Below are 14,474 nucleotides of genomic sequence, written 5' to 3'. Positions count from 1 at the left end.
GCCTAATCTTATTTTTCCTGTTATAACTCTTTGATTTAAAACACTTAAACTGTTAGATCTAAAGAAAAATGAAAAAGCTGTGATTTTGTAGGTTGCTGGCTTGGCAAAAATCCCTTCTGATGTGATCTCTTTGATAATGTGCCACTTTCCACATTTTAAATGCCATAGATTCATGTATACACGTTGGTATTTTCTCATTGGTTGTGCATGCTTCCCTAGCCATATGCCTATAAGTGGATGTGCATTTTCATATAATAACTTACTGTTCCCATTTGGCAATTCTGTGCCTTTAATTGTGTCAATCAACCACGTAAAATTTCATAACCTATTGAGAATACCCAAAGAAAAATACGTGCCTTTTAAAACTCTGGTATAAAAAGCACACTGCTTGAAGACAGCTTAAATTTCCCCACACTCCAATTCTACCAACACATTGTTCTCTAGAACAATTAGATTTTAATTCCTGAAACCTTGTTTTAATTTCAGATTTTTAAATGAATGTATAAATTATACCTGTGACCTTACTGAAAAGATCCATAATCATGACAAGAAATGAAAAATGAAATGGTAGAGACATATATTGTCAAACAGGCATTACAATCAGACTCATCTATAAAACCACTATAATTATTTTCCCTTTTTATATTCCTCAAGAATAAACTTATGGGAAAGGTTTTATGTCTTTAACCTGTTGCATGAGGTATTGAGTTGTTTTAATAACAAAATAATTATTATCTCCATAGGCTTTTATGATACTCATCATTCCCTATAAAAAGTTCAATAGTTATTAACTTACCAGCATATATTTGGGGATTTTTTTTTCTTCTCTCTATTGTATTTTACCACTCTAACTCATATTTTACTATTCCCTTGGCCCAGGAATACACAGAAGAAATAAAATGATATTCAAGTTGGTTTCACAGACAGTAAACATACATTATGAAATTGAAACATGCTACGCTTATTGAGCATATATTTTAGAAGAACTTTCTCTAAAATACTTTATGACTAAAACCATAATCTGGAACTATTCACTCTCCTTGATTTTAGATTCTGTGTGGCTTCATGAAATATTTACTTTTTTAAAAACACAGTTCAAAATTATAGCCCCTCTGAATTACACAATTTAGGTAAAATACATCTTTTCAGCTGGAACACTAGAAGCCATTAATCCTTTGTATGATTATATGGAGAACAGAGGTAACAAAGAAAAACTAGAGTAATCTAATTCTGGGATACACAGGTTGTTGTAAATTTTTAGACATTCTGAGTCAATCCTTGTTTTTCCCACTTAAGTCCCTGAATGTTTCAGAGATTTGTCCAAAGTAACATGGAAGCAGACTAGACCCCCGATGTGCTAACATCTAATCAAGCTATCCCTAGACCCTCTTGTGCTAAGTATGTCAGTTAGAACTCTAGGTCACAGTTGTACTAACCTGCCAGAGCTGCCTACATCCAGTGAAAGACACCATATCTTATCAGTATCAATATATTAGGGTTGATATTACATGAAACTATAGCCACGTGGGTGAGTATAGGAGTCAGATGTATAAGAATCATGTCGGAATCTGCCATAGAATTGTCTAAATCAAAGATTCACAAGACTTATAACTACCTGGAAGGTGCGTGTGAACTAGCAAATATGTTGGCCTCAAAGTTTCACAGCTTGATGACACTAGCTCTGCACCAAATATTGACTCTTCCTCTTTCAGAAAGTCATGTCTCTGATCTCACTATGAATTGCTGGATGTGATTAATGTCCATCTAGTTGTAGGGAGACTACAGTGAAATGCTAACCAAATCTTTCCTATAGTCACCCACCTGGGTATATATTGTGCATATACAAGTGGGCAACTCTATTCTGTTGTAAAGCTTGAGTACTAGATGCAATGGACAGCAATAGCCTAGGTAGCCACTAGGAAGAGAGAGAGAGCATTTACACTGGTGATAATAATGACCATCACACACTCCCCCACCTGGAGGAGAAGGTACTATGCTCCTCTTTTCCTATCCCCCAAAAATATGTGGGTAAGTGGAGAAGGTGGGGAATAAATGAGTATGAAGGGTTATTTTAGATAGATTAGATAATTTTATACTAGATAATCTCTCATTACATTTAATAATTCTATAATTTAATTAATTTGAAAATGCTACATCTGGTTGGTTTCCAGTGGAATGAATGTGGCTCAGTTTTAGATTCTTAGAGCATTGAAGTCTACTAGACCTTGAATTGGTTCTCTACTCTTGGGAATACCATTCTGCATATAGAGAACTTCTTACTTTATACAATCAATTTGGTTTCAGTACTTACAAAAATCAACACATTTTCAAAAAAACATGTTATGATGTGCATTTTCACTTACCTTTTCCGCTGATTGAGCGGTGCCAAAAAAAATTGGAATGAAGGCAAGCCATACTATACATGTCGTGTACATAGTGAATCCAATGGGCTTGGCTTCATTAAAATTCTCTGGTACACCCCGAGTCTTGATGGCATACACAGTACATGTGACCATGAGAAGAATGCTATATCCCAAGGAGCAAATGATTTGGAGATCTGTAATGTCACACTTGAGAACTCCTCTGGCTTGCTCAGGGTTCATCGTCTTATGTTCATCATAGTCTATGATGATGTTGGGTGGATCAACACCAAACCAAATGAAAACCCCTAGAAGCTGAACTGATATTAAACTGGAAGTGATTGCCAGTTGTGATGTTGGGCTTATGAGTCTGGGAGCTGTTACCGATTTCTTGCCCTGCTCAAATATGCGATAAATCCGATTTGTTTTCGTCAAGAGGGCTGCATAACTGATGCACATACCCAAGCCCAAGAAAACACGCCGGAAAGAACACACTGCCACATCAGGTTTGGCAATCATCAGGAAAGTGATGATGTAGCAAAGAAAGATGCCCGTCAAAAGAACATAGCTGAGTTCCCGCCCAGATGCCCGGACAATGGGCGTGTCATTGTAGCGGATGAAAGTGGCCATAACAAAGATGGTGGCAATGATCCCCAACATTGCCAGGAAGACAGGAATCACAGCCCAGGGGGAGTGCCACTCCAGTTTGATGATGGGAATATCTTGGCATCCGGTTCGATTTTCATTGGGCCTCTGGTCATAGGGACAATGCTGGCATGTCATCTCATCAAACTGGTACTGGTAACCATCGCAAGGCTCACAGGTCCAACAGCAAGGAGTTCCTTTCTGTGTCTTCTTTCTCTGTCCAGGCTTACATGGTAGTGTGCACACTGAGGGAGGTATCTCTCGGACTCCTTTACCCCACTGCATGTCTTCTATCTGTAACATAAGAAAGAAGAAGGTGAATCAGGCAGATTCTTCAAGAGAGTAGAAAAAGAACACCAGCAACAAACAGTACTCATGGCAAGTGACATTTCAGCTGTGATGAGGTTGAATTAGCTTTCCCTCAGCTTGCAAGAGTTACAAGTATGATTTGAGCCCATACCATAGGACTCCAGCATCCTCGCTCTTCACCATTAGTGTGTTCTCAACATGCCAGATCTTAAGAATTCCCTGAGGCGATACAAATTCCCTCTTCCCATTCCTGACTTTCCAAATATGAACATCCTGAAAAAGAACCTGAGGGGCTGTATTTATAACAAGTGCCCAGAGGATTCTTGTGAGCAGATAAATTGAGAAAAACTGGCATGCAGTCTACTGTCTTCCCCTGGGTAATAAGTGTAAATGTCCCCAATCAAGTAAAAAACAAAAACAAGAAACTACGGCAGTACGAAAAGCTACACTCACCTCCTTTGTTAGGTGTTTTATTTTTAAAAAATGTTCTAAAATTATTTTGGATAATACTGTAGTGCTGGCTATCTTCCCTAAAATTCTGTAAGCATTACTGTCATTTTCACTGAGAACTTTTCCAGCAATGTGAATCTATTACCACAGGGGAGAAGTGGGGCTTACTATTGAAGGCTTTAATTGTATTAGACTATTTCCTATGAATTCAGGAATTATTTGATAAGAAAATAATATGGTCTGGAAACCTTTCAAGGTTGGCCATCCCCCATTTGCAGATGACATTTAGACTATCCTAGAGGAGAATGTATTTGCTTAATTGAAACACTGGTTTTCTGGAGGGCAACATAACCAGCAGTGTTCTGAGAAATAATGGCATTAGAAACAACAGGAAACTTTACTATTGGGTGGAAATCTCATTAGAGTAGGCATCTCTCCTCTTTGCCAGCACAGCATCTGCTCTTTCTCTTCCCTGGTATCAGTTCCTCAGATTCCTTTTCCATATGCTTTCTGTGCAGTTGAACTTACACTGAAGCTCTTGGGTTGTGCACATGACCCAGGCCTAACCAATTAGTATATTGTAGTGGTTCTCAAAATTAAGAATGCATCACAATTATATGGACTTGTTACAATAAAGTCTGCAAGATTTTCTGATTCATTGGATCTGGGATGTGGCCTGAGGAATACGCATTTTTTGTTTGTTTGTTTGAGACTGAGTCTCACTCTGTTGCCCAGGCTGGAGGGCAGTGGCGCGATCTCGGCTCACTGCAAGCTCCAACTCCCAGGTTCACGCCATTCTCCTGCCTCAGCCTCCCGAGTAGCTGGGACTACAGGCGCCCGCCACCACGCTTGGCTAAGTTTTTGTATTTTTAGTAGAGACGGGGTTTCACCGTGTTAGCCAGGATGGTCTCGATCTCCTGACCTCGTGATCCGCCTGCCTCGGCCTCCCAAAGTGCTGGGATTACAGGCATCAGCCACCGCGCCCGGCCAGGAATATGCATTTTTAACAAGATCCCAGGTGATGCTGCTGAGGATTGTTCAGGAACCACATTAGTCAACTACTGATACATTCCAACCTCCTGGCCACAGAGATTGGGTCAGAGATGGCATAATTATGTCCCAGGTCATAGAATTTAATGTCATGACTTTTTCTGAGGTCACATAGGATAAAAATATTTGTTTTCATTGGACTCAGAGTTTCTAGGATATAAGGTGGCTAGTGCTGATGGCTAAAAGAAGGAGTTTATTAGAGACAGAAGCCAACATAGAGGGAAGTTAAGTGGAAAGACAAAGATCACTGGTGAGCTTGTTTGAGTTCCTGGATATAGTTATCCCCGAAGCAAGAATTTTCCTAGACTATGACATTATTTAAGCCAATAAATTTATCTATTTTAAAATACTTTGAACTTTATTATTAATCCTTGCAACCAAGAGTCCTGAGCAATATATGCATGAAATAGTTTTAGTATTCACAAGTCACAAAAGATGTACTACCTCTGCAAGTTAAACAGAATAAATCCAATTAACAATTAAGGCTGATTTTCCCCATAAGTAGTTAATTGAATTTTTAATACAATTGAACTAAACAATAGACTAGAAAGATACTGGAAAGTCTGAGACATGTTTTCAAGTGCATAATTTTAAGACATAAAGGCAAAAGATAAATAATATATTGCATATTGGAATTTCAGTGTTGTGTTAATATACTGAATGAAATGCATAGCAGAGAGTGATTCTTCCATCAATGCTTGAATGTGAACTACATTCAAATTCTGAATTGGATGTAGTTAACTCAGAAAAATAAATGGCTCAGGAGTTAAACTTGGTAAAACAGCATAACCTTTTAATGGTTGAATTTAAACTTTAACCAGAGACCCAAGTATCTTCAGATGACTCTAGTGTGAACTTCTTTTACCAAGCACAAAACCCAAGTCAGCACTAATAAATCACTAACTATAAAGCACAATCTTCTCTTTCTCAATATGATAATTTTTGAGACAATAAGTCACTGGAAGCCATCTCAAAGTCATAAAATTAGGGAAATAACTTATGACAGGAGAGAAAGATATGCATTGACTTTACAAATGTCAAATTTCAAGAATTGGAAACTAAAAAAATTGCTGGTATTAATACAACAAAGATAAATACATTTGCTTGATTTCAACATTAGTGGTTACTAATGTGCCACATAATTAAACTTTATAGGAATAAATGTAGGGCTCCTACAAATATATAAACAAATTATCATCATATGTAATACTTTACAGCCAGTTTCAAATGCTGCCAACTCATTATTTTTCCGTTGGAATAAAATAAAATACCTGGCAATGCTGCACAGCTTTTTATTTTCTCAACTTATCCAAATATATACAAGAGCTGTAACCATGGACATCACACTGACTGATCACTTCATTTGTTTTCATTTTTCGTTTAAAGCAGGTTTCAACTCAATTTAATTGTATATGTTAAACCAACAAAGATTCCTCCTGCTCCAGATGGATAAAACTCTCATTTACTCCTTTTGCTAACAAAAATCATTATTGAAAATATAATCTGTGTTCCACGAAGGTACTGATTAACCTTTAAAAGCTCTAGTAAATGAGAATTTTGTTAATATGATGTGTATCATTTGTATATATCTACACCCATCCACACAGATACGCTGCCTTGTTTCATAAGAAATAATCAGCTGCAAATGCCCATGGGTATCTATTTTAAAGGAAGATAATTATTTAATGCTATGAAAATCAAGTCTAATGTCAGTTTACTTTTCAAGAAGGCTAACAGGAATGTAAATTTCAAGTTTCTCCTAAACTCTGCAAAAAAACTGTGTTTCAGTTAGCTGGAAAGCCAGATGTAAGGTGCAGAAAGATTAAGAAAAAGACTGACGTGTTTATCATCTTCTTCATTAGAAGATGCAAGTTTACATTTCTCCATAAAGATACATTTTCCCCCTGGACATCCAAGGTTTATGGCTTTAGGGTACCTGGTCTGCTTAGTAGGTGGCTCCTGGGGAAGGGCTCTTGAGATCCTAGCTTTTGGCAAGAGAACAGAACTTTACATCTCCATCTCATAGCAAAAACTGACACTATACATGGCAAATAGATTGCATAGATAAATGGATCAATAGTTTAGGCAAAGAGCAAATTATGCAGTTCTGGTCAAAGAAAGCAAAAATAAGCTGCTTGTAGAGTCCTAGGAAAGTGTTTTTCATTCTTATACAAGTGGAACAAAGAACGACTATGCTATTGTTAACTTAAAAAAAGAAACTCAGACAGACACGCTGTCTGGAACAAAAGATTTCATTTGGGAAGAGCAAAGGGTTGTAACCCGGGGTGTGCAGCACACCCAAGCAAAATTAAGACAAAGGAAAGACACCCACACAAATCGCTTTGAAAGAAAGGTCACTGGTCTCAGAAGCTCACTACAGGAGTTGTCATTAGTTCACTGGGGGAGGTAGTCATTGGTAGGCAACTGTCCTGATCTGAGGTTCTTATCTGAAATACTGTAGGCCAGAGAAAATTCCTGTGAGAAGCTCTTCTTGCTGTTTGCAAGCTATGAGCAAGACATTCAGGGATGCAAGTATGTCAGCTTCTTTGTTATGGCCCTCACTAACTCTATTTTGGTTAGTGTTTTGACATGTGACTCTATTTTGTACTTCTCACTTCCACACTGCCTTCAGCCTTTGAACTTTGATTTGTGCATACATGATGGTTGGAGCTATAGCAGCCATTTTTCAACAAGAAAAAGACAAGCTGGCTGGGCACAGTGGCTCAAGCCTGTAATCCCAGCACTTTGGGAGGCTGGGGCAGGTGGATCACGAGGTCAGGAATTCAAGACCAGCCTGGCCAACATGGTGAAACCCTGTCTCTACTAAAAATACAAAAATTAGCCTGGCATGGTGGCAGGCGCCTGTAATCCCAGCTGGTCAGGAGGCTGAGGCAGGAGAATTGCTTGAACCTGGGAGGCAGAGGTTGCAGTAAGCCGATATTGCACCTCTGCACTCCAACCTGGGCAACATAGCAAGACTCCGTCTCAAAAAAAAAAAAAGAAAAAAAAATAGCCTAAGACACACAGCTCATATGCTGAGGATGGCAAAAAATAAAGAAGACAGAAAGACAGACTAAAAATAATTTACACCTCTGAACGCAAAATTACGTCACCAACTGTCTATAATGGTTAACCAGTTCTCCATGGGCCATCTACTAATTGTTGTCAAGCATTCCATCTAATACATTTTCTCTTATTTATGCATTCGGTACATGCAAACCTTCTGAGTGTATCAGAAAAATTCACCAATAATTCAAGTTCTTACATGGATAGTAGGCAACTCTAGAAAGAAATGGAAGTTTTTGTCTTTGTCTCCTGAGAATGCTCAGAAAAAGGTGTGGTAAAGTACTGAATTCAGAAAATAAGTTTTGACTCCATTGCTTCTGACTCAGACAGAATACAGAAAAAGCACCACCAGCTAAAGTTTTCTAGCACACATGTTAGGGGAAAAAATGGTGTCTGGCTCTAGTAGAGAGACAAAGCTACTCCACAAGGAATGTGCAGACCTTATAATCACTGGAATTTTAAAATAAAACTAAATTAGTTGCTGTCTTACTGCCAAACACAAAAACCAAAGAGATAGTTATAAACACCATTCAGGGCATCCATTTTTATGGAGAAGAGATCTGTTCCTTTCCCCACGCAGACACACTCTATCTAAAAGAAAATTTTATCACTTCAGGGATATATTTCTTGGTGAAATTCCATTTGCATATTTCCAAAGCTTACTCCATAGACCAAGCTGGCTGGTGCTTGTATTGCATAATTCTCTGCAATATTATTTTTACTTGTTAGAACCTTAATAGAATGAGCTAATTTAAAAAAAGAACTTTCTTATTAAAATGCCATTTGTTCATTAAAATACATTTTGTCCTGTCTAATTTATAGAAAAAAAGCTTTTTAGGAAAAATTCATAGGAATGTTGAATTTTCAATACTAGGAAAGAGCCAGGTTTTGGTTCTGATGAAGAGGAGTGAGGTAGAGGAGTTAGCAAGTGCTTGACAAGGAGTTCTGCAGCACCTCAAGACATTTTTAACCTCAGCCCATATTTTGAACATTAAGTAGCATGACTAGACAGTGAACAGAATTTAGGGACTCTATATTACAATTAAAAACATTGCCAATTCACATTCTACTTATTCAAAATTTATAATGATAAAAATCATCATTTTTTAAATGTACTCCAGGTAGAAAGAATTGTACACAGCATTATTATAATTTTTTTTGTTTTTTCTTTGAGATGGAGTCTCACTCTGTCACCCAGGCTGGAGTGCAGTGGCACGATCTCAGCTCACTGCAAGCTACGCCTCCTGGGTTGACACCATTCTCCTGCCTCAGCCTCCTGAGTAGTAACTACAGGTACCCGCCACCATACCCAGCTAATTTTTTTGCATTTTTTTAGTAGAGACAGGGTTTCACTGTTAGCCAGGATGGTCTCAATCTCTTGACCTCATGATTCGCCCACCTTGGCCTCCCAAAGTGCTGGGATTACAGGCATGAGACACTGCGCCCAGCCAGCATTATTAGAATTTTTTTAACTGCAGCAGACCCTGGGCTTCCATGGAAGGATCCAGAACTGTATTTCACTGCAAAGCCCCAGGGGATCCTAGACGGGAGATTTCCCTAAGGTTTCTGAGGCTCAACTTTGAATTGAAGCAGTAATTCCTAATTTGATTATACATTCGAATTACTTGGGGATCTTCTAAAAATTTCAGAACCTGTACCATACCCTGGATAAATTAAATTACAATCTATAAGGGGCAAGAAATAGGCATTAGTGTGTTTCAAAGTTTCTCAGGTGATTTCAGTATGTGGACAAATTTGGGAACCACTGAACTAAAATCTCCAAAAGGCTAGGATGCAGAAGAAAATCTTTGTGCTGTTAAGTGAAATAGTGACTACAAAACCACTTATCTGGTGATATGATTTGGCTGTGCCCCCACCCAGATCTCATCGTGAATTGTAACTCCCACAGTTCCCATGAGTCACGGGAGGAATTGAATTATTGGGGGGGAAGTCTTTCCTGCACTGTTCTCATGATAGTGAATGAGTCTCATGAGATCTGATGGTTTTAAAAATGGAAGTTTCCCTGCACAAGCTCTCTCTTTGCCTACTACCATCCATGTAAGAAATGACTTGCTCCTCCTTGCATTTCACAGTCAGCCATGATTGCGAGGCCTCCTCAGCCATGTGAAACTGTAAGTTCAATAAACCTCTTTCTTTTGTAAATTGCCCAGTCTCAGGTATGTCTCTATCAGTAACATGAAAACAAACTAATACAGTAAACTGGTACCAGTAGAGTGGGGCACTGCTGAAAAGATATCCAAAAATGTGGAAGTGACTTCAGAACTGGGTAATAGGCAGAGGTTGGAACAGTTTGGAGGGCTCAGAAGAAGACAGGAAAATGTGGGACAGTTTGGAACTCCCTAGAGACTTGTTGAATGACTTTGATCAAAATGATGATAATGACATGGGCAATGAAATCCAGGCTGAGGAGGTCTCAGATGGAGATGAGGAACTTGTTGGGAACTGGAGCAAGGGTGATTCTTATGGTTTACCAAATAGAATGGTGGCATTTTTCCGCTGCCCTAGAGATTTGTGGAACTTTGAACTTGAGAGAGATGATTTAGGGTATCTGGCAGAAGAAATTTCTAAGCCACAAAGCATTCAAGAAGTGACTTGGGTGCTGTTAAAGGCATTCAGTTTTATAGGGGAAGCAGAGCAAAGAAGTGTGGAAAATTTGCAGCCTGGCAATGCAATAAAAAAGAAAATCGCATTTTCTGAGGAAATATCCAAGCCAGCTGAAGAAATTTTCATAAGTAACAAGGAGCCGAACATTAATCCCCAAGACAATGGGGAAAATGTCTCCAGAGCATGTCAGAGGTCTTCATAGCAGACCTTCCCATCACAGGACTGGAGGCCTAGGAGGAAAAAGTGGTTTCGTGGGCAAGGTCCAAGATCCCCATGCTGTGTGAAGCCTAGGGAATTGGAGCACTGCAGTCCCAGCTTTTCCAGCCATGACTAAAAGGTACCAAGGTACGGTTCAGGCCATGGCTTCAAAGGGTGCAAGCCCCAAGCCTTGGTAGCTTCCATGGGGTATTGAGCCTGTGGGTGCACAGAAGTCAAGAACTGAGGTTTGGGAACCTCTGCCTAGATTTCAGAGGATGTATGGAAACTCCTGGATGTCCAGACAGAAGTTTGCTGCAGAGGCAGGGCTCTCACGGAGAACATCTGCTAGAGCAGTGCAGAAGGGAAATGTGAGGTGAGAGCCCCCAAACAGATTCCCTATTGAGGCACCACCTAGTGGGGCTGTGAGTAAAGGGCCACCAGCATCCTTCAGACCCCAGAATAGTAGATCCCCTGACAACTTGTACCATGTGCCTGCAAAAGCCACAGACCCTCAATGCCAGCCCATGAAAGCAGCCGGGAGGAAGGCTGTACCCTGCAAAGCCACAGGGGTGGAGCTGCCTAAGGCCGTGGGAACCGACCTTTTGCATCAGCATGACCTGGATGTGAGACATGTAGTAAAAGGAGCTCATTTTGGAACTTTAAGATTTCACTGCCCTGCTGGATTTTGGACTTGCATGGGGCCCTTGTTTCGACCAATTTCTCCCATGTGGAATGGCTGTATTTACCCAATGGCTGTATCCCCATTGTATCTAAGAAGTAACTAACTTTTTAAAATTTCATTTTACAGGCTCATAAACAGAAGAGACTTGTCTTGTCTCAGATGAAATGTTGGACTGTGGACTTTTGAGTTAATGCTGAAATGATTTAAGACCTTAGGGGACTGTTGGGAAGGCATGATTGCTTTTGGAATGTGAGCACATGAGATTTGGTAGGGACCAAGGGTGGAATGATATGGTTTGGCTGTATCCCCACCCAAATCTCATTTTGAATTGTAACCCCCACAATTTCCATGTCTTGTGGGACAAACTTGGTGGGAGGTGATTGAATTTTGGTTGGGGTTCTTTCCTGTGCTGTTCTTGTGACAGTGAATTAGTCTCATGAGATCTGATGGCTTTAAAAATGAAACTTCCCCTGCACAAGCTCTCTCTTTGCCTGCCGCCACCTTTGTAAGATGTGACTTACTCTTCCTCGCCTTTCACCTTCTGCCATGATCATGAGGCCTCCTTGGCCACATGGAAGTGTAAATCCAATAAAGCTCTTTCTTTTGTAAATTGCCCAGTCTCAGGTATGTCTTTGTCAGCAGTGTGAAAACAGACTAATGTATCTGGTCTTTAATTCTTTATCTTGTGATGCACTATTGAGATGACACAAGGCCCCCAGTTTCCCAGCATAGAAATAAAGAAAAATTCTGAGCCCCATCAAGGGAAATTCCAGGTACCTAGCTAGCCCTGCCACCAGCAATTAGGGAAGTGAATGAATAACTTACTAAGCAAGAAGATAACAATAACCACCCGAGTAAGTCAGGGTCATGAGATGTTTGGTTCCCGATATAAACTAAAGATAACATCTTGACGTATGTTCCTGATTTGTTTTCATAAACTGGGACCCCCTGCTAGGTGAAAAATGCTGATTGCTGTCATGCAGACCTCACACAAACTGGAACTGGAAAATGAACACGAAAGTTCCCAGAATGCCCCCGCCCTCAACTCATTTTGAAAACCCTCTCACCCCTGCCCTTAAAAACCCTTGCATATAAGTCATCCTGGAGTTGGGTCTTTTTTTTTTTTTTTTTTTTTTTTTTTGAGATGGAGTCTCACTCTGCCACCCAGGCTGGAGTGCTGTGGCATGATCTGGGCTCACTGCAACCTCTGCCTCCCAGGTTCAAGCAATTCTTATGCCTCAGCCCTCCCCAGTAGCTGGGAGTACAGGCATGCTCCACCATGCCCAGCTAATTTTTGTATTTTTAGGAGAGATGGGTTTTCACCATGTTGGCAAGGCTGGTCTGGAACTCCTGGCCTCAAGCAATCCACCCACCTTGGCCTTCCAAAGTGCTGGGATTAAAGGCATGAGCTCCTGCTCCCGCCCCTGGTCAAGTTTGGGTCTCAAAACATTTGCTGAAACTTCTCCTTGCTTGGTGCCCAGCAATACACACCTTACTTTCTATGCAAACCACAATGTCATTGTTTGGCTTTGCTGCACTGGGTGGGAAGCCCCAAGGTTGGTTCAGTAACACTGCCTCTTTTTAAAGGTCCGAATGGGGCACCTAAAATGCTTAGTTATACTCTATTATGATATTATAATGGAAACATACAATGTTGTAGTGGAATCACAAATTTTCACAGTCAGGAAGGTCTTTAGGCTTAAGTTTCATAATGTCATTGGTTAAACAACTTAAAATGCCTACAGAAGCTGGACATATAAACAAATGAAGTTAGTGGGTGTAAGAAACATTTTTTTCCCCACCCCAAACAACCAAGTCTAATGGAACACAAGTTTATTAAGTTATACATCAAGAACGGATTTCATTGTATTTCTCCCTAAATGACCTGTATTTACTATTTCAATGCTTGCATTATCCTCAAAAACAAAAAAATTATGAGGGAGGTTCTTAACTTAAATTTGCAGATTTCAAAACTCCCAAATTGAATAGTTGGCCACAAAAGTAAATCTAGGTCTGTCTTTGTGAAATCTTTCTATACCCTTAAGTAAAACAGACCCATTTTACTTGATTTCAGAACTTTTTTTTTTCTTTTTTTCTGGAAGAATCAGAACAGCCTTATGGGAAATCTTCAGAATTTTTTTTAACAACTTCTATGCCTTTTTAAAAAATACCATATTCTCAGATTGCCAAACAATATGCATCTGCTGATACCAGTTAGCTTTCTTTTTTTTAAATTCAGTGTCACAAGTTATCCCTTTCTGAAATAGTTCTGCCAGTAGAGAAGCCATCTCCTTGTAAACAATTTATTTGCTAACTGCAAATGACCTCCTATTTCTTCTTGCTCTGTGATGGTTTCCTAAAAGATGTTTAACAATCAAGGACAGACATGTTTTATTCTAATTATTAAATACATTTGAAAATACTTTTTTCAAAGCCTGAATTTAAGAATAATTATAATGTAAACATAATTCACATGAATCTCTCAATGAAAAAGAATGAGTTGGATTCTTATTTTAAATTTATTTCAAATTAAATGTGTTCAAATCTGGACATATAATCTGTATCAGGGGCTGCCAAGCTGGCCTATGGGTCAGAACCCATCCATGGCCTATTCTGAAAATAGTTTTATGGAAACACATCCACATTCACTGATGTACATATTATTTTTGGCTGCTTTTATGCTGAAACAATGGTAGAATTGAATAATTGGGAATCCATAGCCAGAAAAGCCTAAAGTATTTACTATCTGGTCTTTTACAGAAAAAAAGCAGCTGATTCAGATCCAAAGAAAGCAGAAATACAAATCCTTAGTGTATGGTAGCTTTATCTATTCATAAGCCAGAAGTTAGGGTCATCTTTGATATTTCCCTTTCCCTTAACCACACATATTTAAATTACCAAAAAAACTTATGTCCGTTTTATGTCATGCAATAAATGATTTATATCATCCAAAAAACTACATACGAAGTACTTACTGAGTTCTGGACCTGATTGAGTTGCCAGGAACAAAACAGATAAAGGTTACTTCCTTAGAGAGTTGAATCCTCCTGTCTGATCTTTGCTACCATACCCTCTTCAGCGAAAGCTTT

The 14,474-nt window shown here is 39.3% G+C and overlaps 1 protein-coding gene and 1 long non-coding RNA gene across 14 annotated transcripts in view; one reads left to right on the top strand and one right to left on the bottom strand.

Moving 5' to 3' along the window:
• LOC105477634 (glutamate metabotropic receptor 7) overlaps positions 1 to 14,474 on the bottom strand; it is an 898,220-nt gene that overhangs the window by 161,415 nt on the left and 722,331 nt on the right. For all 9 annotated transcript variants that reach the window (XR_011620207.1, XR_984853.3, XR_011620206.1 and 6 more), the window contains exon 8: positions 2,364 to 3,299. Coding sequence is in view for 5 of the 9 variants with exons in the window: in XM_071092123.1 (XP_070948224.1) it covers positions 2,364 to 3,299 (936 nt within the window). In the remaining 4 variants the exon portion in view is untranslated. The remainder of the gene's footprint in view (positions 1 to 2,363; positions 3,300 to 14,474) is intronic.
• The window catches only part of LOC105477633 (uncharacterized), a 438,407-nt gene that overhangs the window by 378,454 nt on the left and 45,479 nt on the right, over positions 1 to 14,474 (top strand). The window lies entirely within an intron of this gene.

The sequence above is a fragment of the Macaca nemestrina genome, chromosome 2 (genome assembly GCF_043159975.1).
Source record: "Macaca nemestrina isolate mMacNem1 chromosome 2, mMacNem.hap1, whole genome shotgun sequence".
Classification (NCBI taxonomy): Eukaryota; Metazoa; Chordata; class Mammalia; order Primates; family Cercopithecidae; genus Macaca; species Macaca nemestrina.
Note: the sequence above shows the minus strand (reverse complement) of the source record. Positions and strands in the feature narration are given on the sequence as shown.